The following is a 24,887-nucleotide window of genomic DNA, read 5'->3' on the forward strand; positions in this document are numbered from 1 at the left end:
ACACGCGCCAGGCAGAGGCTGCGACCCGGCAGGCCCTGAACCAGCACCCCCACCTCGTGCCTCGCTGGGGGCACTTCCTCTCCTCCCGCCACCACACCCCTGCTCCTGCTCCTGCTCCGTTCGGCCCAACCCCGCTTCTTGGCTCAGCCTGCAGGGGTGGAGTGGGAGGAATCGCTGGCCAGTTCACGGCGGGTGGGGGGGGGGGGGGGCGGAGGGAGGTCCTGCCTCTTGGGCTCTCCCGCCACAACCTGGCCACCGGCGGCAACGTCTAGGAGTCAGCTCTACTCTACAGTCGGCAAGCCGCTGCACTGACCTGGGCCTTAGTCTCCCCATCTGCAAAACGGCCACACTCACTCAAGGCACCAACCCCCCAGGACTTTTACAAGGACGTCCTGCAAGGAACGAAGTCTCTCTTAACGGACCCCTTCAAATGGGCCTCCCCCCCGCCCGCCCCCAGCAAGGAGCACGGTGGGGAGCACAGGTGCGGGCCGTGGATTCAGCACCGCGCCAGAAACTCCCTCCCGCCCCCTCGGCGGACAGCCTTCTCCCCACCTTGACGACCGAAGCCAAACCCCTCAGAGGGTCCACGGGGCCCCCGCTGCGCCTGGCCTTTGGGAGGCCACTGCCGGCGGCTCCCGTGCGGAGGACAAACCCAGAAGCTCGGGCCAACAGGAAGGGAGGGGCAGGGGCTCTCACCAGACGTGGGGGCTCAGGTGAGGGTCTCGCTCGAGACCCCGCACTCCTGCAGGGGGCCCCGGGGTCCACGTGGCCACAGAGCCTGGGGGCTGTGCCTGGGTCACCTGCACAGAGAGGTGCACGCGAGCCCCGCCCACGTGGCCAACACCGCGCCTCCGTCTACAAAGGCGCAGACGTGCGCACACGTGGGTGCCACACAGGCCGACTCACACCCACGCCCACGGCCACACGCGCTAGGTGCGGGCACGTGCGTATCCGCGAAGTGTAAACGACCAACCACACACGCGCCCCAAGCACACCCACTTGCACACATCTGCACAGGTCGCACAAGGGTGCCTGCGGACGCGCGGGTGTGCAAATGCACAAAAAACGCGATAACGTCCCGTACGTGCACACGAGTCACAGCGACACGCACACACGCGCGCGCACACACACCCCTCCTCTCGGGCAGGGGCTCGGAGCCTCACCCCACCACCCCCCTGCCACAGATCCCTGTTCTAGCTCCTCAGCTCCCAGTCGGGCCTGAGCTCCAGGCCCCAACCCCTTCGCCCGCAGCGGGGGCAGCGCCCACGCACCCACCCGCCCAGAAAGCCCGAGACCCCGGCGCCCCTCCCCCAGGCCCCCGGCCACAGCACCCCTCCCCCACCCCCCACGGGCCCACGCGCCAAGCCCGGCAGCGTTTCCGACCAGCACTTACCCCGGAAGTTGAGCACACACATCTGTACGCGGGGCCTCGACACGCTGCCCAGAGCGTTCACGGGGCGTGACGGGGGAGACGTGGCGGGGAGGCAGAATCCGTCCTAACGTACTCGTTAGGCCGACACTCTCTACGTGCAGAGGAGGAAACCTGGAGGAACTCTGGACCCCGGGAGTAGCAGGGATGGCCCGACCCAGACACGGCTCACGGAGGCGGGAGCCCGGCGCAGGTGCCCGCGCTGGGGGCTGGACCAGAGCCAGCGCTCTGAAAGCCCTGAATCCCAACGCAGGATGGGCTGGGGGAGTCTGAAGCCGGGCATCGGGGCGCCTGGACCCCCAAAATGCTCTACAAAATGCTTCCTGGTCTCAGCTACGGATACTCTCATCAGCATCATTACCGACGGCATTATCCGTTTCTGTCCTGCTCACCCCTAATCGTATTAGATGTTTATTTTCTTTCCATTTCTTTATTTTTAAAGTAGCCCAATGTGGGGCTTGAACTCACGGCCCCGAGATCAAGAGTCACGTGCTCTGCCGACTAAGCCAGCGAGGCGCCCCTAATCACATTACATAAAAACCTTACTAGTAAGATGCCGGAAACGGGAGACGCGAGATGTGGCTCTTACTCTCTGGCTTCCTCGTCGCCCAGCGATGCACAGATAACCTCAGGTGTGCCCCACGGGCACGGTCTCGCACACACTCACATTCGTGCACGTGCACACAGTCACCCAGAGGGGTCCACCCACACACCCGTGTGCACCTATGTGCCTGCATGTGCTCGACCCCCGTAAGTTCAGCCTCCCCACCACGTTCGGAACAGGAGGGGGTCGTCCGCCCTGGAAATATCCTTCCGGCTTGTGCCGATAGCGCCCGTTTCTGCACACCTAGTTCAAGTCCTGCTTCCGCCGAGAAGCCTGCCTCAATTGCCCAGGGCCCCAAGTTCCTCTAGAGTCAGCCCCAGGCAAACTGGCGTTTATTTGTACACCTCGTGTGTTTGCTTTACCAGAACCCTGAAGCGTGGACATGATCCTAGACCCGTAGGCCTTACCTCCCGCCCCTCACACGCTCCCCTTGAAGATCAAAGGAGACCCTGTCCCTTTGCTGAGCCTTGGCTTGTGCTGTGACCCCCACACACCCCGAACGCCCTCCTCCTCAGGGGTGAGGGCCCACCCACTGCTTCCAAGAAGCCTTTCCCAATCCTGGCCCACCACCCTCCCCCCTCCCCGCCTAGTCCTGCCCCCAGGGGCCTGCAGAAACACTGCCTCCTGCCCGCTCGGCATCTGTGTGCACCTGCCCGGCCCCGCCCACACAGGCAGCTCCTGGGAGGCAGGAAAAGCCTTGCTCAGCTGGCTCCCGCTGTGCGTGCTGGGCGCCTCATCCATGTGCCCCGAATGGATAATGAGCCAGAGTCCAAGACGCAGAAAAGCCAGGCAGGCCGTGCCCGGTAGGGAAGCTGCGTTTTCCAGCCGGCAAGGCATTTAGAGACAGGCCCTTGTCATCCACCTCTCAGAGGAACCAGCAGGAAAGGAAGGAGGATTAAAATTTAATCCTATTGATCCCCCAAGGGGCGGGAAGTTCTGGCTGCTCCTGCCAAAGGCAGCTGAGGGGCTTCCTGCCCACCCAGCCTCCAGGCCCTGAGGCTCAGCCCGCAGGGAGGAACCCCCCCCCCCCACCTCCACACTAACCTCCACTGGGGCCAGGGACCAACCTCGGCACCCCCAAAACCAGACGACCCTTCCAGGGGGAAGTGTCTCCCCTCCCCTCTATCATTCTTCATTTATTCAAAAAAGGTTTACTGAGTACCTACTATGTGCCAGGCACTGTTCCAGGTGCTGGGGACACAAAGATCCCTGCCCTCACAGAACTTCTGCTTACGATAAACAAAATGAACACTAAAATATGAACCACGCCCAGCTGAGGGGGAACAAGGGCAAAAGAGAAGCTCAAAGCCAGGAAGAGGAGACCCGTCTCTTGAAGCTTTTCAGGATTAAACAGAGAGACAAAACGCGCCTTGCTGAAAAGGGGAGGTTTGAGCAAACTGCTGAAGGAGCAAGTGAGCCTAGTGGGAAAAAGGAGCTCCAGGCAGAGGGCACAGCCAGTGCAAAGGCCCTGAGGCAGGAAGAACAAAGGCAGGTGGGGCTGGGGCAGAGTGGGGGCATAAATGAAGGGAGAAAAAGGGGAATCAGTGACAACGAGGGGCAAAATTCTGGGACCCACGGTGTGATGTGTGGGTGTGATTATGTCTCCCAGACCACAGAGTTAATGCCAGTGGGCCAAGGTCACCGTTGTGCATCGCTGCCTGGAACGGCGGTGGGCACAGAGCAAGTGTTCAATTACAGGTCTGCCGAATGGATGAATAAACGAACGAATGAAGAGAATGTGTCTAATGCCCCCAGGGAACCTGAACTTACCCGGCAGGGGCCTGCTCTCAGCCCCCCCGGGAGCTGGGGAGCCAGGGTTCAAGTCCTAAGCGGCCGCTCACTAGCTATGAGGCCTCGGGGAAATCATGGAGCGTCATGTAACCTAATCCAGCCACAGCTACACCACGAGGACATCAGAATGAAATCGCGAATGTGGGCAGGAAGCCCCCAGCCTGGGGTGCGGGAGCAGACGGGGCAATGCCAGCACCCTGGGGCCCCATCATGGTAATCACCAGCCCGGGGTGGGGGCACGGGGGGGGGGGGGGGGGGGGGCAAGTGCCTGCAAGTCCCAAGCTCTTCTTGGGAGAATCCCCCTCCCTGCATCTAGCCCTGGGGGTGGGGCAGCGGTCAGTCTCCAAGGGCAGGGCTGAGTCCCAGCCCTGACCATTCAGTATAGTCGGACCCCTCCACCCCCCACGCTGGGTATTGGCTGAGAAACGAGCATGTGACTCCAGCCAGCCAGTGAGCACCAGCCCTGGGACTGTTTCCTAAGTGCCGTGGGAGGTGGGGGCACCTCGAGCTGCAGCAGGCTTTCCCGCACACGGGGAAAGCGGGGATGGGGACACAGAGCTCCCCGACATCTTATTTGAGGGCCTGGATCCACCCATACCTGAAATAACCAATTTCATGGTAATTTCATTACAAGACTCAATAGACCCCGTCCAGCCTCAACCAATTTGAGCTGAGTTTTTGTCTCTTGCATCCAAGAGTCTTGACTCACCGGACCCTTCCTGGTACGGCACTTTGCAGTTTACAAAGCCCCCCCAGCCACGATCTCGGTCACATCCAACCCTGTGACTTCAAGAACACGGCCGGGACCTAGAGCAGCCAAAGACCCGAGACTAAAACAAATGGCCCAGCTCATCCGGGTGGCGGCCGGCCTGGGATCCAAGCCCCCCCTCCTCTCCCCCCCTGCCCCGCCCCCGCCTGCCCACTCACACAGAAGCTGCAGAAAACCTGGACCCTGGACAGAAGGAGGCGGCAATTCTGGCAGGGAGACCATCCTGGCTAAGAACCGGGAGGGGGTGTGTGAACTGCTCTTGGGGGAGGGGAGTGCTGGGCCGAGGAGCCAAAGACCCATGGGATCTGCAGCCACAGCTCTTTGGGGAGAACCTGGTGCGACCTGAAGGACAAACCCCAGGGAAAGGCGGGCCAGGCTTCCCACGGGGGCACCAAAGGCCTGTGCCTCTGCGTTTGCCCGGTCCCGGAGGGCTCGGGGCTGCAGCCTGCTGGAGTGCCAGCCCCTGGCAAGGACCAAGGGCAGTGTGGTGACACCCTGAGCAGAGCCACCAACTTGCCTCCACAGCTGCTGGAGAGAAGCACGCCTGCCCTGTCACCCGAGGATCGGAGGGCGGGGGGGTGGGGGTGGGGGGGGTTGGCGGTAGGCAGGGGAGCCGCCTGGGGCGACACGCGGGAGCCCTGCCCCAGTCCCCTCCACCACAGGCTCCTGGAGTCGGCTCAGTCCTGACTCTGATTCCCAGCCACAACGCTCACTTGCTGTGCAACCTCAAAAAGTTCACCTTCCCTCTCTGGGCCCCGATTTCTTAATGAGTAAAACGGAGAGAGTGCCTGTTTGGTACAGATTTTGTGGGAATTAAGTGAAATCCTGCAAAACATAAACAATCACCAGAAAAGAAGCATGGCCACAACAAACACCAAACAGCAGTCGCTCACCGCCAGGCGTTGCTCTAAGGGCGCTACATGAGGAGCTCATTCGATTCCCACGCCGCCGTGCAAGGAAGGTGCCGGAACCATCATCGCTTTGCAGTGAGCCACAGGGAGGTTTAAGTAACTTGCCCAAGGTCACCCAGCCAAGGCGTGATAAAGATGCGACGGGAACCCACGGGCACCCAGCTAAAGCATACATGACCCCTCAGCGCCCCATCATCTTGTGACGGGGCCAGGGTACGGGAGGGCGACCGGCCCGGCAAGGCCCAGCACGCAGCTCTGGGCCCCCAGCAGGCTCAGTCTCGGCCCGTATCTGTTGCTGCCTCAACAGGCGGAAACATAGCCAATCCAACTGATCCAGGGGTTCCTGCCCTGGAGCTACGGCCACGGGCACCAAGCACAGGCTCCCAGGCTCCAGAGCAGCCCCCTGGCCCCAGTACCCTCCCGGCCCCCACCCGCGCTGTGAACACTGGCCCAGCACCCGGGCAGAGCCTATTGCACAGACGGCTGGGAAAGACGGCCAGGACCCCTGGGCGGGAGTGGGGGCCCAGAGGAGACGAGGCAGTGAGACGAGGTACCCCATCTGTCACACTACACTGTGTAACCTCAAGACAAGGAATGGGTCCCTCTCTGGGCCTCAGTTTCCTCATCTGCAAAATAAGGGAGGCAACTCACATCCACAGGCCCCGAGTACACGTGCAAAGAGTCGACTCTAAATCATGGAAGCTGAGTTCTCGCTGGCTTGATTGGGATGACAATGAGCTCAGCACCTCACCAGACACCGGGTTCCACTTCAGGGCACCTCAGGCCCCGCAGACACTCTGCTCTGGTGCCCTAAGCCACTCCCCCAAGACTGGGCCCCCTCCCATCACCAAGCACCGCCCCTCCACATCCCCAGGAGCCCCCTCAGCCTGCTACAGACCCTGTGTTCAACGATGCCAAAGGCCCCTTCCAGGCCTCAACGTCCGCAGAGGCCAGCGCTCACGATCTAGGACCTGATGGCCCCCAGGTTCAAGTCCCAGGTCCACCACTTTCTAGCTGTGTGGCTCTGGGCAAGTCACCTAGTGTCTCTGGGCCTCAGTTTCTCCCTGTGTTAAATGGAAACGGTCGCTGTACCCACCCTCCCAGGACTGCTACGTAAAGAACCTGGCCCGCTGCACGTAAGGAGCCGTTCGCTTAACGTTTGCCGTTATCGTCCGTAACAATAACATCAGTATCGTCTTCCCCGCGGCAGGAATTTCTCCGGCACGAATGCCAAGCCGCTTGCCCAATCCTTCCCACCTCAGCCTTCCAATCAACTGGCCCCTGAGGCCCTCCCCCAACCTGGCGTCTACACTTCCACACCGCATCCCACAGGCCAGCCGCGGTCCACGCCGGGCCGTCCCGTCCGCTCCCGCTCAGGCCCGTGTGCGCGCGTGGGAGACGGCAGAGGTCCCCGTTTCTCAGACAGGAACGCTGAGGCCCGGGGAGAGAGCCAGGCCCCTCGCGGCGACACCCGCACCCCACCCGGAGGCCGGAGGCCGGCCCAGGGCGGGCAGGAGAGCAGGGAGTCGGGGCGCCTCGGGCCGGGGCAGGGCGTACCCGGTTCTCGTCGTAGATGATCTGCACCAGGCTGCGATGCTTCGACTCGATGGGCGGCGGCGACACGGGCTTCTCGGGCTCCGGGGGCTTGGCGGCCTCCTCCTCCAGCTGTTGCTGTGGCAAAGGGGAGAGCGCAGCGGTGAGCGGCCTGGCAGGCGGAAGGCACACTGCAGCACCCCCATGGCGGAGGGCGGCCCCGCGGCCCCGGCAGGCGGCAGGCCCCGCGGACTCGCACAGGAAGTCAGGCTGCTAACCACTTCCTCTGAGTCACCCACCAGGGGACTCCGGGCCCTGCAGAGGCCCCCAGCTCAGCAGGGAAGGGCCCACCCCAGGCTCTGGGCTGTGCGGCCGTCCGTCCTGGGTTCGAATCCCACTCTGTCGACTTACGAGCCAGGTGAGCAAAAGCGAGCAGCTCCTGGACCTTGATGCACTGCGGTCTCCTTATCTGTAAAACGGGGCTCAGCGCCAGGCCTCCCTGACAAGTTACCGCATGGGCGAGCATGGATGGGGGCGGGGGGGGGGCACGAAAAGCCGGCGGCTACCCTCCATTATCCGCCCTACAAGTACCATTGGCATCAGGAGAGGCCGTGCGGACTCCAGAGCCAAAGTGTGCAGCCTGGAGCCCTATTTCTACACTTGCTGAGTCGATAACTCCTGAACTTCTCTGTTCAGCGGGGAAAATGAAACCTCCACCCTAGAGGGCTGGTACGAGGGTTCAACGCCCCCAGCAACGCACCCAGCACCTAACAGGCAGCTTCTGACCCTCGTCTGCCTCGCGGCCTCTGTACCAGACCTTCCTCCTCCAAACGCCGTAAAGGACGTCCCTTCGTGCCGCTGTCTGCTTTGTACCGAAAAGGAAAAGTAAAGACCAGAGAGCCTAAGACACCGGCCCAGGGTCACACAGAAGACCGATGCCCAGGTGTGTGCCATCTGAGAACATCCCGAGTGAGAACAGACACGCTCTCCGCTCATGACGCACGGCCTGCCCACGACCACGGAGCAAACCGCCGTGAAGTCAAAAAGGCAGCCAAGAGAAGAGCACACGGAAAGAGCCGGAAAATCCAGTCCTGGCTCCTGCCGGCACGAAGGCCTGGCTGGTAGGGCCACGCTGCCTTAGCCCCACAGTGACCCCTGGCAGTAGCTTCCAGAAGGGCAGTCACCATCTGACAGAACAGAGAAATCCCCCTGCAAAAAGTGCAAAAAAACAAACCAAAACAAAAAGCAACGAAGCAAAGAAATGGAAGAAGCACACAGCCAGAAAGGGCAGGCAGAAAGCAGACTGTCTCCCGTTCACGAAGCTGGTCCTCCCTGAGGCACCGATGAGAAACACCGCCTGGGACGCACAGAGACCCTGGCGATGCAGAGCTCCACCAGGGCCGGGGTTCAAACCTCGCTCCAACAGCAGCTCTGTGGCCTTGGGCAAGTCACCACACCTCTCTGACCCTCAGTGTCTTCCTCAGAGAGGGCGGGGGGAGCACCTCCCCCTGAGGGGGGAGCATGGAGGAACACCCTGTAAGGCTGCTCGAGGATCAAAGAGCATGTGCATAAAGAGGGCTTTGTCTACACAGCCTGATAAACACCGGCTACCGAAGGCAAACCAAACCACAGAGAGACCCCTTCTGCCCATCGGGATGGCGTAAATGCCAACAGAAACGTGGAGAGGAACAAGTGTTGGGAGGACAAAAAAGACGGGGACCTCCGTGCACCGGGGGCCAGAAGGTAAAAGGGGGCAGGTGCTCAAAATGTTACACGCGGGGTTACCAGGCGCCCCAGCAATTGCGCCCCTGCGCATGGAGCCGAGAGAACGCACAGAGCAGCTCACACAGAAACGCGAACACGAGGGTCACGGCAGCTCTGTTCGCGGCAGCCAAGAGGCACAAACAGCCCCACGTCCATCACCACGTGACTGGATGCACAGAACGCGGTCCATCCACACAGTGGATGCGACTTGGCCTTGAAAAGGAACGAAAGGGCGCTGGGCGGGCTCGGTCGCTGGAGCGTGTGACACCATCTCGGAGTCACGACTTCAAGCCGCGTGTGGGACTTGGAAGTCACTTGAAAAAAAAAGAAAAAGGGGAAGAAAGGAAGGCAGCGCAGACACCTGCTATGCGTTATAGGATTCCGCTAACACGAAATACCGAGAACGGGTAAACCCGTAAAGACAGAAACGCAGATCAGAGGCCGGTGGGAGAGCAGGGAATACGGAATGACAGCTAACGGGCACAGAGCCTCCTTGAGAGGAGATGGAAATGCCCCGAAACCAGACAGAAGGGGTGGTGGCCCAACTCCGTGCAGGTGCTAAAAGACAGTGAATCGTTCACTTTAAAACGTTTTGTGGATTTCAGTTAAAAAAAAAAAAAAAACCGTCAAGGGCTGCGCTGGGCTGCCTGGCTTCCAGCCACAGTCACAGATGCGTGCACACGACCCCCAGCTATAGCCCCGTCCCAAAGCCAGGCCGGGAGGGACCAAAGGTGCCCGTACTCTTCCCCCGCCCGTGCAAATGCGGCCTGACCCCGACCAGCGCCCGGCCCCCCCTCGGGACGCCTGAGCCAGCATCTTGCAGACCCACGTACTGTCCCGCAGGTCAGGCACACCTTGCTCGCCCTTAATGAGCAGCCCAGCCTCAGGACGTCCCCAAGTCCCAGCTCTTCCGTGTAAGCACCAGTCCTGATGCCCTTGGGAATCCGTCAACAGCCCGTACAGCCATCCAACCCTGCTTACGCGGGCCCGAACTGGCCTGACTCAGGGCCTGTGGCTGCCGGGGCGGCCCTTGACCCTACCTGGAGCCCAGACTTCCTTACCTAGAGGCCATGAAGTGGGACCCTGCTTCTCCCAGGAGAAACCCAGATGCTTCTCGGGGTCAAGCCGGTGTCACAGCGGCCCAATCAGCAGTTTCTAACGAGCACCTACGATGCACCAGCACTGCCAGGAGCACAGCAGGGAGCGGGGAGACGAGGACCCTGCTCACACTGCTGTGGCGGGGAGCCCACGGTGTAACAAAGCAGGAAAGGTCATCAAGAAGGGCGCCGGGGCACAACAGGGGAAGGCCCCGGGAGTAGAGGCTTCATCCCCCAGCCACCCGGTGTCTGTCCTGACCACTCAGCTCTGACATCCTATCTCGAAAGCAGCCACTGACAACGTGTGACTTTGTGCCAGTAAAACTTTATTGACAAAAACAGGCATCAAGCCAGACTTTGGATTTGCTGGCCCCGGGAGAGAGGGTGGCTGGGGATGTGAGCTCCTACAAAGGCCTCCGCGGAGGGGACGTCTGAGCAGAGACCGGAAGATACCGAAGGGAAGCACGGGAGGAGCAGGGAAAAGGCGGATCGTCAACCAAGCGTGTATCGATTACTGTTAAAATTAAACTCTACAATTAACATCCCAGATCTCTGTGCTAACTTTTCTTTGGTCTCCAGAGTTCCCGCAAGGATCGGTTTTCACGGCACGAGCCCGTCCCCTCCTCACAACCCCACCACGTGCTGGCACGTCTGGGCCCATTTCACAGACAGGAAACCGAGGCTGGGGGACGTGACTGTTCCGAGGCAGGGCCGGGAGGCCCCGCCCGTCCCGATTCCAGAGCCCCTGCGAGAGGCAGGTTGCGAATGAGGAAAGAGAAGCTCAGAGCGCTTAACTGGCCGCCCGGGCATCGCGCATCACTGGGAAGCGGCAGAAAGCAGATCAGGCCTCCGAGGGCCTGGCTGTGAATCCTGACCTCGCCCCCACCCCCGTGCTGGCCGGTACAAAGCCCGAGGCTTGTTTCCTTCAAACTACACGAAGCTAAAAGTTCAGCTCCTTGACCGCACCAACACGCGTCACACGTGACCAGCGGCTTCCTTTGCGGACGGGACATTTCCGCCATCGCAGAAAGTTCTGTGGACAGCTGGGCGGGCTCGGCACACGCTCCCACGCCTGTGCCCGGAGTTCCCGGGGGGCCACCCTCCCCAAGCGCCCGCACCTGCTTCTTCTTCAGCTTGGAGATCTGCTGCTCCACCATGGTGATCTCGCGGTCCACCCGGTCCATGTTCTGGATCAGCTCCTCCTTGGAGAGCCGCGGAGGTACAAGCTCCAACTCAGGGTCGGCGTGCGGCGGGCTGGGGGGAGACACGGGCTCCAGCTTGCCCGCCAGGCTGCGGTCCTGCGGCAGAGAGGACAGGAGCGCGGGGTCAGCACAAAGGGCACCCCGGCCGGCGCCCCCCGCCTCGCTCCCCAGGTTCCCAGCGACAGCGGACACCCGTCGCGACGGTCCCCACGTCCCAGACACAGGGTTGCTGACCACTGCCACCGGTGCACCCTGCCCAGCCCCCCGCCCGCTCCGCAAAGGTCAGATCCCTTGCCCTCCTGTAGGCCAGTTTTCACCACCCCCTCTTCCCACAAGACGCCCCCTCTCTTGCCCCACCTGCCTGCCGGTGTCCTCCCACCGAACCAGACTCCCCAAGGGTGAGCACCGAGACCCGCACGTCGAGACCCGAGACCTTCAGGGATCCCTGAAGGCGGGGCCTCAGCGGACCCTCCGTGGACGGTGGACGGTTATTCACAATGCTCTGTCCGAACCGGCAACTTCACAGAAAGTTACATAGAGGGCAAGACTGCTTTTGTACCCCCTACCTGCCCCCCCCCCCCACGGAAACCACAGGACAAGAGGCAGAGAGATCAGAGTCGCTGTCCGCAGTGGGGGACACTGTCTTGCTTTCACTGACTAGTATTTTTCTGCTTTTCCTTCTTTGAGGGTTACTCTTTGTGTACTAAAGCTGTTTTTAAAAAAAATTTTTTTTTAACGTTTATTTATTTTTGAGACAGAGGGAGACAGAGCATGAACGGGGGAGGGTCAGAGAGAGGGAGACACAGAATCTGAAACAGGCTCCAGGCTCTGAGCTGTCAGCACAGAGCCCGACGCGAGGCTCGAACTCACAGACCGCGAAATCACGACCTGAGCAGAGGTCGGCCGCTTAACCGACTGAGCCACCCAGGTGCCCCTAAAGCTGTTTTTAAAATTGGGTTAAACAAACGAGGGGATCCTTCATTGGGCTATTTGTTTGACGCTTCGTTCCACCAGCTGAAGTTTACTGAGCACCCAGTGTGCTGGGAGCATATGGGGGCACGGGGGGAGGTTTAAAAACAAAACAAAACAAAACAAAACAAAACGCAGTCCTGACTCGAGCACTCACCTGCATGGCCCCAGGTTCAAATCCCAGTCCACTCGGCCCCCTCCCAGCCTTGTGACCACAGGCGGATCAAGTCTGCTTCTGGCCTCACTTTCCTCATCTGTACAATGGGACAATTCCCACCTCCCAGGCTGTTGTGAGACTGGGACCAGCGAAGAAGCACAAAGGGCTCAGCTCAGGCCCTGGCACACAAGTGCCTCCTGTGCAGTGGCTGAGACCCGTCCTGCCCCACAACCTGGGCTCCGGGCCCGTCAGCACAGGCGGAACCCAGCCCGCGCCCGGAGCCAGCCGCAAGGCCAAGCCGGCGCTGCTGGCACAGGAGGCCCCGGGAGGAGCTCCAGGCGGCTGCCTCCCCGCCCCCAGGCAGCTGCACCGGAGGACAGAGGACACATTATTCCCCAGGACAACTGCAGCCCCAGGGACTGCCAAGTGCTCCCCATCTTGGGACTAGCAGAGGCCGCTCTATCCTACATCCACGCCTCTCCCCCCTACAGACCCCCTTGGGCAAGGTCCACGGCCCAAGGTTCTCAGGATGTCACTGGGTTTGCCTTCTGCCCCCGTTGTTCCCAACTGAGACATGGGGACAGCTGGCATCAGGACTCCCAGGCCTTCCACGCTCAGAACCTTCACGGGAAATGCAGAAAAGGCCCCAAGTCCCTCAACCACCTGGCCCCCACGCTGCTCAGGCCACCTCCACAGGGAAACCCCAGAAAGCAAACCAGGCACCGCTCCTGACTCGGCCCATCCCAGTTCTCAGCACAACCTACCCACCAGACTCCCACAGCAGCCCTCCAGGGACCTGCTACTTTGTCCCCATTGCACAGATGAGGAAACTGAGAACCTGGAGGCACCTGCCTGGTGCTGCTCTAAGCCAGGGGCCAGCATGCTTTTCTGTAAAGGGCTAGGTAGAAAATATTTCAGGTTTGCATCTTGGACTCTGCCCAACTACTCACCCATCACTGTATTGGGAAAGCAGCCACCGACAAGATACAAACAAATGAACATGGCTGTGTGCCAATAAAACTTTATTTACAAGAGCGGGCTGAGCACTAAGTTTGAAACTTACTAAGTTTGCCAACCTGTGCTCTTCGCAATTCACAAGTCTTAACTCAGGTCGCTGTCGCAAATACCCTGAGAAGTAGGAATAAATAGCGTTTTCCCCATTTCCCAGATGAAGAAACTGAGACCCAGTAGGGTTCAGCGACATGCCTGAGGTCACCAGCCACAATGCAATGGAACCCTGGCTCAGAGGGCACCAGAGGCCGAGGTCGGGCCTCAATCATACCCTCTGGAAGTGGGCGGACCACGAGACCAGGCTGCAGGGTGTTCCACAGCAGAAGCAGGGTCCAGAGCACGCATTCATTTACCTCAAAGAACGGCATGGCTAGGCAAGCACAAGCAAGATCTCTTCTAGAGTCCAGGACCCCTGAAATTTGTGGCAAAACTGTGTGATGAAAAATTCCCTAGAAACACACTCGCTGGGCTTCGGGACCTAACTACTCCCCAACAGGAGGCCCATGCTGGTGGACACGGGTGCCACGGGCACCTGGCCCCACACATACCAAACCAGAATCAGCTCACGTCCTCTGGCACCTGAGGGCCTTTGCACAGGCCATCCTCTCTGCCCACAGGGCCCAACTCCACCTCCTGGGCCAGCTGAAATCCGCTTTGCCTTCTCATGCCACCTCCCCCAGCCCCTAACTGAGTTCTTCCCCTTCCTCTCTAGGCAGCCAGGGCACTCGGCTGGTCTCTGCCCGCAGACTCCGTCATATCCCAGGGTTCTTGAGATACGAGGTGGCAGGGGAGGCGGTTCCCGGCACCGAGCAGCATTATCCGCTGTAAGAAACATTTCCCTCCCCTCCCCTCTCGGATCTTCCACCAGGACCAAGAAAGGAAGATCAACAGAATCCCAGCCCAGGAACAGATCTCAAAAGCAACATTAGCAAAAAGAAGGCCTCCATCCCTAAAGCTGGCAAGGTCAGTGCAAGGGTCAGACGAAGCGAGTGGCAATGGCTGGGAACTGCTGACAAGGTTGCTGGAAAACTTCTCCTTAAATTCTCGATGAATAAAAGCGGGTCTTCTTCAATGGCTTCTTATCGCTCGAAGCTCAGGCTTAGCTTTTATGATCAGCAAAAATGCAGTAGGTCCATCAATGGCTGAACAGACAAATAAAACGTGGATCGTCATACAACGGAACGTGACTCAGCCAGAAAAAGGAACAAAGCCCTGGGCCGTGCCACAACGTGGCTGAACCTTAAGAACACGATGCTGAGTGAAAGACACCAGACAGCAAAGGCCACGGATTACATGACTCCACGTACAGGAAATGTCAACAGGCAAATCCAGAAAGACAGAGCGCAGACTGGTGGTCACCAGGCGCTGGGGAGGGAGGAATGGGGAGTGGCTGCGAATGGGTGTGGGATCTCCTTTCGGGGTGATGAGAATGTTCTGGGACTAGTGGAAGCGAGTGGTTGCCCAGCGTTGAGAATGCACTAAATGCCACTGAATTGTTCGCTTTACGTGGTTAATTGCAGGTTATGTAAATTTCACCTCGACTTAAAAAGAAAAGGCACACCCAGAGGGCAAAGGGCGCTTTCTCCAGGACCAGGTTTTCCAGGAGTGGGACCCAGGGAGCCTGGCTAGTGGACCTCCAGATGGTTCTCCCGATGGCTGCTGGCCTGATTCACTTCAGCCCAAAGCCACAGGAGCAACACAACACACCCACACCCCAGCCGGTCGCCAGGTAGGCAGCTGGCACCATTTTTCCCATCAGATGCCCCTGGTGTAAAATTTGGGCCAACACAGAAGAGAAAAACGCGTTATGCAAAATTAAAGACACAGGCAGCAAAAGACCTGTGGCTGGGGAGGCCCCCCTCGTCCCAACTTCAGGAAGGGGCAGGGCTGGCCTCAGACCCTCAGAGTCTACCCCCTTGTGGCAATCACAACAATGGGTTCCGAGGCAGGCAAGGACCCCACACACAGGCAAGGAGGGAAACAGCTGTGGGCAGGAAATGTGGAGATGGGGGGGAAATCTCTCCCTTTTCGCTGGCCTTGAACATGGGAAGAGGAAGGCCCGGAGTCTCAAACTGCCTTCTTGTTAACACAAGACCACAGGAAAAATGGCAGACCAAGAGAGGGGGACCTGGTGACATTCACGTCACCTGAATCAAGCCGTGCCTGAAGTCCACCAACCCGGGATTTCAGTCATATGAGCCAAGACCCATGCTGAAGTGAGTCTGACATGGGTTTTCTGTCCCTTTGAGCCAACAGAGCCCCACCACACAAAGGGACTTTCAGAAGTGGTTCTGTGCGTGATGGCTCTAAAGTCCCCTAAAGCAAAGTTTGGTGAATTCCAAAGGAAGCCCAATACCACAAAACTCCAGCGGCTCAAGGGCAGGGAAGCGTTAGAAAACAGAACATTTTCATATGAAAAAGGAACACAGCTGGCGGGGGGCGGGGCTGTAAAAAAAAAAAAAAAAATCGCACTGAATTCCTGTCTCATGCGTCCGGCTAAATTCCACACGGCAGACGCAAAAAACATCTGAACACTTGCAGAGCTGTGTTCCCTCCTGGCTTCTTCTCTTGCCCAAATCTGCTCGAACTTTCCAAATGCTCTCAGCAGCCTGGGGCAAGAACAGTCTCCAGGTGGCCCCAGTGCTGGGCCCATCACTCCCCTGACCCCCAGGGTCCAGGAAGAGAAGACAGACACAGAGAAACAGAAATAGACACAAAGACTAAGGCTCACAGAGGGAGAGGGAGCCCACCAGGGAACTTCAAGAAGAGGGACGAGCAGGGGATCACAGCTACCGAGAGGTTAGCTGTGGAGGAGGCCCACAGGAGGTTCCAAGCCACCATTCCGGAGAGCCAGGCTGGGCAGGCAGCTGGCCAGAGACAACTGGCAGCCTGTTCTCTGGGCAGAACCGGACAGAAGCTCGGGCCACAGCCCACTGGGGGCCCCAGTCCCTAGGGAGGAAATCAGACCTCCCTGGCGTGACCCTTGGCCGGACCACTGACCTGGCCCTCTGCCCCTCCACACATACCCCTCTCCCCTACACGTCCAAGGCTCTCTTCGAGAAACAGCTTTTCTAACGGCAACATCCCTCCCCCAGCGGAGGAGACAGACTCAGGTGCCCACGGCGGGGGGCGTGGCGGGCACTGGGAGGAGGGAGGCCGATGGCCGGCTAGCGGGACCAGACGGGAAGCCTGAGGACCAGGGCAGCCTGGTGGGCAGGGATGGGCTGCAGACCCAGGCTGCCTGGCCCTCCGCGACGTGGGCGAGTGGCTCCCGCTCGCTCAGCCTGGGGCCCGGGGCTCCTTTTCAAAAGGAGGTCGCAGATCACGGGAGTGGGGCCGAGATGACTCAACGGCACGACACTCGCTTGGCACAGGACCCGGCTCACCCGCTTAGCGCCGACTTGCCGTCGTCAGCGCCCCGAGAGCCCTCCTCTCCCGCCAGCCCCCAGCGAAGGCCCCGCACCGGCCAGAAATCCCACCGATCCATCCTATCCGGCATCAGGCAGGGAAGAGGACCCACAGGCCCGAGTGGGCCACGTCCACCCCCTCGCCTGCTCCCACCCCCACCGGGGTCGCAGTAAGATAAGAGCTGGCCTCACCCACCAGGCGGGAGGCTGCTAACGAGCTAGTTGCGAAGAAACACTCAGCGTGTGCAGGGTGTGACGTCCATCCCTCAGCCGGCCAAGGACGGGCATGTCACCTGGCCGCGGTCGCTGCCCCATCCCAGGCAGTGACAGTAGAACCACAGCTTCAGGGGCAGTTAGGTGACCCTAACGGACAGTCCGGGCCACTGGCTGCAATCCCTCCATTAGCACCTCTGTCAGCTTCCTCTGTGTGAAGTGAAGACCAAAGAAGCTTCCAGCCTCCACTGTCCTGAGCTTGACTGAAACAGCAGGACCACCTCCCAAACCAGCACACCATAGGCACTTAATCTGTGCACATTCGCCCCCACCAGCTCCGCTCGACTTTCCGTTTAAAATATTTCTTTTACGTTTTTATTTTATTTTTGAGAGAGAGAGACAGAGTGCGAGTGGGGGAGGGGCAGAGAGAGAGAGGGAGACACAGAATCCGAAGCGGGCTCCACGCTCCGAGCCGCGAGCACAGAGCCCGACGCGGGGTTCGAACTCACGGACCACGAGATCAGGACCTGAGCCGAAGTCAGACACCCAACCGACTGAGCCACCCAGGCGCCCCTCGACTTTCCATTTTAAAGAGGAGTAAAATGGAAGAGGTCTCCGGGGCACCGGGGGGGCGGGGCATGGTGGCCCCGCAGGCCAGACGTGTTCAGGTAGGAGCAGGGCCCCGTCCGGCCAGGAAGCGGCCTGCGAGCCAACCTCGGTCCCGGCCCCTCCTCTCGCTGCCCACCCTCGGCCCGATGGCACGCCCACCGCCCCCACCCCTTGCCTTGCACCCAGTGCGGCTGCAGAAGCACCCAGGTCCTCAGGGGCTCCCAGCCAGGGCCGGGCCTTACCTTGGACGGGTCCTCCGAGCCCGCAGGCTGGCCCGCAGCCAGCAGGGGTGAGGGCCGCAGCAGGGGATCCGGCAGCAGCTCCAGGCGAGGGCGCTTGCTCTCGATGAACTCCATCTCCGACTTGCCCAGCTCGGGCAGGTAGGAGTGGGACTCGGGTCGCAGGTGGAGCTCCTGGGACCTGCGGGAGGCAAGGACACAGGGCCTCGCAGCTGCCGCCCTCCCGCCGAGCACCTGCCGTGTGCCCCGCCCTCCGCGACCCTGAGGGAGAAGTGCCCATCTGGCCAAGGGCACACGGCGAGGCAAGCTTCAATCCCAGACTCGTCCTCCCACGAGTCAGCACTCGCTATGTTAATAGGAAGAGAACGTACTGGTGACTCCCCACCCCCGCGCTGCCGAGAGCGGCCCACGGCCAGCAGCATCACCCGCCTGGAGCCGGCTACAAGCGCACAGCCTTGAGTCCCACCCCAGACCTACAGAGTCAGACTGTGCATGTAAACAAGAACCCCGGGTGATTCACGGGCACGGTCGAATCCAAAAAGCCTTGTGGGTCCAACACAGGCAGTAACACACATGCTGTTATTTGCACATCCCCCACCCGGGGCAGACATCACTAGCCAACCACAGCACTCTGGCTGCTAAACCTGGCCTTGCATCCTGCCCAGCTCAGCCAGCTGCCTGGGGCAGAGACGGGAGCTGTCCAGCCTAACACTCCCGACCGGCTCTCCTCAACCCTGCTCCCCAGTCTGCAGAGGTCAAAACTGGGCCAGAGAGGACACGGCCTTGCCTGAACACACACAGCACGGCCAGGACTCACAGACTCTGCCCCCGGCTACTGCTCCCGACCGGACAGCCTAAATATCCCCTCTGCTAAAATGCATTTCAAGTTGATGCCTGCCCGGAACACTCCAAGAACATGCTCACCTCCGGGCCTTTGCACATGCTGTTCCCTCTGTCTGGAAGGCCTTTACCAGCTCTCTGAACGGTCGGCTACATATCGGACAAACGTCCCTCCCCTGAGAGGCCTTTCTGGCCACCCCAGCCAGAGAGCTAATACCTTGCTCACCCTGTGGCTAATAAATGGGTCACCTGCCTCATTCTGGAGTCATCTTGTGGGTGTCTGTGAGGCATCTGCCCTGGAGGCAGGGCTGCCTACCGTCGTGCGCCCACAGCCTAAAATGGGCCAGCACATGACATCTGAGGTTAGGACTCTTAGTGGTCAGTGCTGTTATGATCTCCGGCATCTTGGGGCCCCGCTCTGGCCTCGGCCCTCCCCTCACTGGGGTCCCCGTCCCGCTGCACGGGCTCATCCCCTTCCCCCCGGATTTAAGGACAGGCAGGCCCAGGCACAGGCAGACACCAGAGGGCCTCGGCTGGTAGCTGAGGGACAGAGAGGGACTGGGAGAAAAGGGGAAGACAACAGGAGGGAGGAGGGGGCAGCCTGGGTGCACCCAGGCGGGACTTGTCCCTCTCACCGGCACCCCAGCCCTGCCCCTCCGCATCTTGGCGGTCGACCCCTCCTGCCTAGGACTACCCCCCCCCCCCCAGAGACCACCGAAGGCCCACGCTGCGAAGCCGGAGAGCCATGTGGCCCTTCCCCGCTCCCCCGCAACCGCGCCCCAAGTCACACCTGCACCAGGACGAGGGCAGGCACACAGCACAGCAGCCCCCCGACTTAACACCAGCCCTGCACGCTCCTGCCTCCTCCCCCGGCCTGAGGACCGACCCCGCGGCTCCCAGCTAGGCGGCGTGCAAGTCTCTCCTCACCTCTCGTTCCCAGGCTGAAATTCGGACAGCAGGGAGGGCCTCCTCCTCTGGGGCTGGAGGATGGAACCGGGCGACAGGTGCGAGGCGTAGTCACGGGGGTGGTGCTGGTACTCGAGCAGCCCGACGTCCTGCAGCGAGAGGCCGAGGAAGCGGGTGAGCCCAGACGGCCCGCTCCACGGTCACAGGCACAGCCGGGCGCTCGCTCCTGCGCGGGGCCACGTCCGCGTCCACGCGTGGCTCCGGACGCCCGGGGTGGCCAGAGGGCGTGCCCGGGGCCAGTCGCCGGCTAACATGCACCCGGTGCCCAGCCCCACACTGGCACCTGCAGCACGTGCGATTATACCCTCCTCCCCGATGAGACCACCGAGCCCGCCTGGGAGCGGGCGGCTGGAAAGTGCACAGCCCGCGTGTCTAGCGGGGCACTGAGGGGATAGGGTGTCTGCGTGAGACTGCAGGGCACAGGTCTGTGAGGCTCGAAGACCAGCTTCCAAAACAAGGTGCCACCTTGGGGTTCCCCTGTCTTGTCTGTGAAAAGAAAACCCACCCACGTGTGTCCGGCCAAAGTCAGAAGGGGAAATGAGCTTCAGACAAAACCCTCCTTCTTCGGTAACGTGCCATCCATCACCCCTTCTCATCTGGGGAAAAACCAAACGCTAACAAATTACAAGTATCCTGATTATCAACTACACTGATTCGAGACACGTTAAAAAGGGTTTTTAAAAAAGCAGAGAAACGAGCGTTTCGAAAGAGAAAACAGGGCCGGCTTCCCACGGTACCAATCCAAATCGATTCGCTCTGTCTGCCTAGAACACTCAGTTACACTGTGTGCGGCAATCAATTAGCGATGTCTGGCACAGGTAAGGCTGAGACAGAGGGGCACCGTGTGTGATTTATCTTCTTCTGGGCACCTCTCTTTATTCTCCCAAGTTTCCGTTAAAAAAGTCTAGTCCGTCTTCTCATGCTCCTGTTGTCCGGCTTTTTTTTTTTTTTAAGCAGTTATTCCTGCAAAGACGATCAGATGCTATCAGGCAGGTGAGCTGGGAGTGTGTGCGTTTCAGACCCTCCAAAGCAAGCATGTAAGAGGCTGGGACGCCAAAGGCTGGAGAAGATGAGTAAATGGAATGAATGGGGACCCCAGCGACTTCGGAGGCTGGAAACGCTGAGGAGGCCCAATGTGGGGAAGAAAGGCTGCAGGGCCTCGGGCCGGGGGAACTGTCCGTCACTCCAACCCTCTGAGCCTCGGTTTCCTCATCTTTGAAACAGGTGCCTGACTGGATGGAAGGAGGTCCCTGTGCTTCCTACCACAAACCCTCTGTAACTCTCCAAAGACCTCCCTCAAGATGACAGGTGGCTTCCGGAAGGCAGAGAAGGGCTCAGCCCTCCCCCCCACCCCCTCCCCCACTCTGTGATGTCTAGCACGAGGCCCCAGGTGCTCGCAAATGGAGGCGGGTGGGAAGGAGGAGGAGGGGGGAAGGCCCTGGGGGAGGGAGGGAGGGAGGGAGGGAGGGAGCGAGGCCTCTGGGATCACGCTGGCAAGGCTGCCAGGCCCAGATCACATGCACGTGCAGAGGTGTGAGAAGGAATCGGCAGCCTCTGCCGCCTGCCAGGGGGAAGGTTTTCCCCGCCCGGCTCTCTCGCACAAAAGCAAAATGAGCAAAGCGGCAAGAGACAGACAGTCCGATGCCTCAGGAGACAGACAAGCCAACGCCTCGGCGAGACAGCACCTACGTCCGCCAACGGAGGTGGGAAGAGGCACGGGGCACACGGGGGCCCTGGGAAGGGGCGGGGGGATGGGGCGTAGAGGCCACTTCACGAACTTTCTGGCCTCAGTTTCCCAGTTTAGGAGCCATGCGGGAGACGCTCGTCAGCAAAGCCCCTCCGAGGAGCATCGCGGGGGCCATTCCTGCGGTGTTCTCACTAAACCCCACCCTAGGCCCCAAAGCTGGTCTCCAGGGCTGAGCTGGGGACCCCCCAGGGGGGTCTGGAAGCTCCACAGGAAGCCCAGAATCGGGGACGTCCCAAGAGAGAAGCTGACCCGAGGTGGGGCGCACCAGGCCCTCAGGCTCCAAGCCTCCCGGCCACGTCTCAGAGCCCACGAACTCTACGTGATGTAACAAAATAATAATAACGCCCAACATTCACGAACTGCCCGTGTCTGCCCGCCGACAAAAGCTTTAAACGTGTTTTTCATTTAATTCCCACGGAGACGCCATGAGGCGGGTCTCATGCACAGTCCCACACAAACATGAGACCTCGGGCACAGAGAAGGTAAGTGACTCGCCCAGGTGACACAGCAAGGAGGGGAGGTTCTGAGATGCAGGACTGAGGCCAGGCTGGCTTCCTGCTGAGGGACGGGGAGGGGCAGACTGCAGGTTCTGAACGTACCCCCAAAAGGTGACAGCAACAAACCAGACTTGGGGGGCAGGGGCCTGCCCTGCCCTTGCCACGTGCTCACAGAGCTGCTTGCTCAGAGAATTGGGGGGGGGGGGGGCCTCAGGTGAGACACCTCCCCCCCCCCCCCGCCTCTGCCAGCCTCTCCTCAGCCGTGGTGCCTCTGACACTAGAAATCGGGACTTGCCGATAAACTTCGCCCCTCAAACTCCCCAGGAAGGGGACAGGCGCTGTGGAAAATCAACTTAACCAGGAGAGAACCCCATCTGGCACGTCCCTGGCTAGATCCTCAGGAGCCACAAGGACAAAGGGGCTGAGGCATCTGGGCCTCGGGTCAAATCCAAACTGGGTCTGGATTCTGGGAGATGTTGGAGGGAGGGGACGGGAGAAAGGTTTTCTGTGCAGCTGTGCTATGAAAAGATGAGCTCCTCGCTGGCTCCTGGGATAGGGTTTCTCACCCAGGGGGTGCTGAGGAAACGTCTGGAGCCGCACATGGCAGGCAAAGGACTCGTGGGCCCCTCCCGGAGAGGTGGGGCTCCCACCTCAGGGCCTTTGCACGTGCTGTTTCCTCTGCCTGGAACATTCCTTAACTACATTTCCCCATGCCCGGCCCTCCAGTTCCTTTCAGGTTTTGATCCCAACGTCAGCTTCCCAGTGAGGCCTCCTGCCCTGGCGCCTGACTTCAGTTAGGAAGCCCACGACCTCCGCCTTCCCCCGCCCCTCCTTCCCTGCTCATTGCTGCCCCATGAGAACACCAGCTGCCTGAGGCAGGGATGCTTCTGGTTTGCTCACAGCTCCGTTCCCAGGGCCTACGAAAGTACTGGCAGACGAGGCGTCTACTGAGTGTTAAATGAATGAACAAAGCTCCCAGCACGGGGGCTCCCGAGAGGCCTTTCTGGGGAGCCGAACACCGCCCTGGAGCCGTCCCCCAGCACCCAGAACTGGGGGGGGGGGGGGGGGGGGCAGGAAGGGCCACAAAGCTGAGGCGGAGAAACCCCGGGCAGCATTCAGGACACGAGCAACCCACCAGCGCGCCCACACGCGCCCGCGGCCCCCTCTGGCCCAGGCGGGCCCCCGGGTCCCTGACCTTTCACCCAAGGCAGCGCTGCTCCACGTGGGGCCCACCCCGTTGCCCGCGACGAGTGGGTACGGAAGACACGCGTCTTCGTGCGCCAGCCGGCCTGCGCACTGCCGGCCTCGCCACGGCCAGCGCCCGCACCGGACGGGCGGGGGTTCCGTGCAGTCTGGCTCTGGGGCAAAGTGCAGCTGAAACGGACCGGTCCTCCCCACAGAGCTTTCGGGAAGCACCGATCCGGGGCAGGAGCCCGAAACGGGGCCCAAGGCCCAAGCCGGGCGCGGCCCTCGGCCGTTCCTCCGCCTCTCGGTTGCAGCTCCGGAGCTACGAGAGCAGCGGGGCCGAGCAGTCGGGACACAGGCCGAACGGCCCGAGAGGCGCGACACGTTTACGGAGGTCTGCCGAGCTCTCCTCTAGAGGAAAAGCCCACCGGCGACGTGGAAGAGGACACTCACGCTACGTGGTCGTCACAAGAACGGCGTCACCGAAGTCATCAGCGGCGTCCCTTGATATCCGTGGGAGCTAACGCCGCACAGGCATCACGCGAAGGCCTCTGCCCACGTCCACTAATCTGAGCCTCGGAACGCCGCAGTTGCCGCAATCAAATGACGGGGAAACCGAGGCACAGGGCGGTAAGGCCCCTCGTCCGGACTTCCACAGCCCAGGTATCACTAAGGCAGCGCAGAAACGCAATCGGTCTGGCTCCAGAGCCTGTGTTCTCAGCTACCCCTCTACACGGAGGCACAGAGAGGTTGAGTAACTTGCCAGGGTCCACACAGCAAAGAGCGGTAGCGCTAGAAGTCAGACCTTTGCACCTTTTGACTCGAATACATTCGTTCAGCACAAGAACTACGAGAGCTCAGGCAAGTCCAGAAGGTCCCGGGGGACTCGGAGAAGTCCCTAGGAAGCCTGACGAAAGGCGAGGCAGGGAAGGTACGTCGGGACCCCCAATCCCGGGAGACGCACAGGGAAAGATGTGGGGTCCTGATTCCGTGAGGGAAGGAAGCCAAGACCACAGAGGCGGAGAGGGCAGGGCACAGAGGGGTCCTGTGGGATTCCCCAGGCAACACGCACGGTGTCCGGAAAGGCCGAGAGGGTGCCAGAAGCGGGCAGGGGAACGGCCAGGCCTCTGCCCGAGAGCACACCGGGAATCACGCCTTCCACCTGCACCGTGAACCTCACAGCAGGCAGCCTGGAGGTGGCGGGCCAGCAGACGGGACGGCTCCCACGGCCCCTGAGTCCAGGGCCCTGCCACCCCAAAGGACAGGGGCTCCCGTCACCCCGCCAGGAGGAAAGACAGGACTACCGCAAACCCGCCCGGGCACCTTCCACGGAGGCTCAGACCCACAACTCCGTACTTCTGATAGGAAAACCGAGGCTGCCCCCGCCACAGGGCCAAGTGGGCAGCCCAGTGTCACTCAGCAGGTGGGAAGGAACGGAGATTCAAGGCCAGATGTGGAGGTTCTTCTGGGCTCCAGGGTGGACTCGCCATCCAAGCAGCCCTGGGCCACATGGAAAGAAGCCTCTGGAACCAAGAAGTGCTACTTCTGAAGATAAGCCTGTTGTGTGTGTGTGTGTGTGTGTGTGTGTGTGTGTGTCAGAGAGAGAGAGAGAGAGAGAGAGAGAGAGAGAGAGAAGACTGAGTCTCAGGAAGGTCACAGGTCACCGGGTCCAGGCCCCTCCCTTCCTCCCAGCTTCCTGCCTTAGCTACTATGCAAGGAGCCAGGACCCTGGGCTCCCACCTGGCTCCTGGATGGGGCATTTTTCTCCCTGTGCCTCGATTTCCCCTTTCTTCCACCCTCTGTCTTCTAGACTCAGAAAAGGGGGGCACCTCACCCCACCTGTAAAATCGGCCAATGGGAACATGTTAGAGGGCACGGGCTGCAGTGGGGAGGGAGGGCCTCCAGACTACAGACCCAATGCTGACCCCCCGCCAGCCAAGGGAAAGT

The 24,887-nt window shown here is 60.7% G+C and overlaps 1 protein-coding gene across 1 annotated transcript in view; it reads right to left on the reverse strand.

Annotated features, from left to right (window-relative positions):
- Nucleotides 1-24,887, reverse strand: part of NCOR2 (nuclear receptor corepressor 2) — a 210,384-nt gene that overhangs the window by 117,980 nt on the left and 67,517 nt on the right. Inside the window, exons 4-7 of the mRNA XM_058691634.1 lie at nt 19,473-19,600; nt 17,709-17,886; nt 11,017-11,196; nt 7,062-7,175 (exon numbers count right to left, since the gene is read on the reverse strand). Of these exons, the coding sequence (XP_058547617.1) occupies nt 7,062-7,175; nt 11,017-11,196; nt 17,709-17,886; nt 19,473-19,600 (600 nt within the window). The remainder of the gene's footprint in view (nt 1-7,061; nt 7,176-11,016; nt 11,197-17,708; nt 17,887-19,472; nt 19,601-24,887) is intronic.

Source organism: Neofelis nebulosa, chromosome 11 (genome assembly GCF_028018385.1).
Source record: "Neofelis nebulosa isolate mNeoNeb1 chromosome 11, mNeoNeb1.pri, whole genome shotgun sequence".
Taxonomy (NCBI): Eukaryota; Metazoa; Chordata; class Mammalia; order Carnivora; family Felidae; genus Neofelis; species Neofelis nebulosa.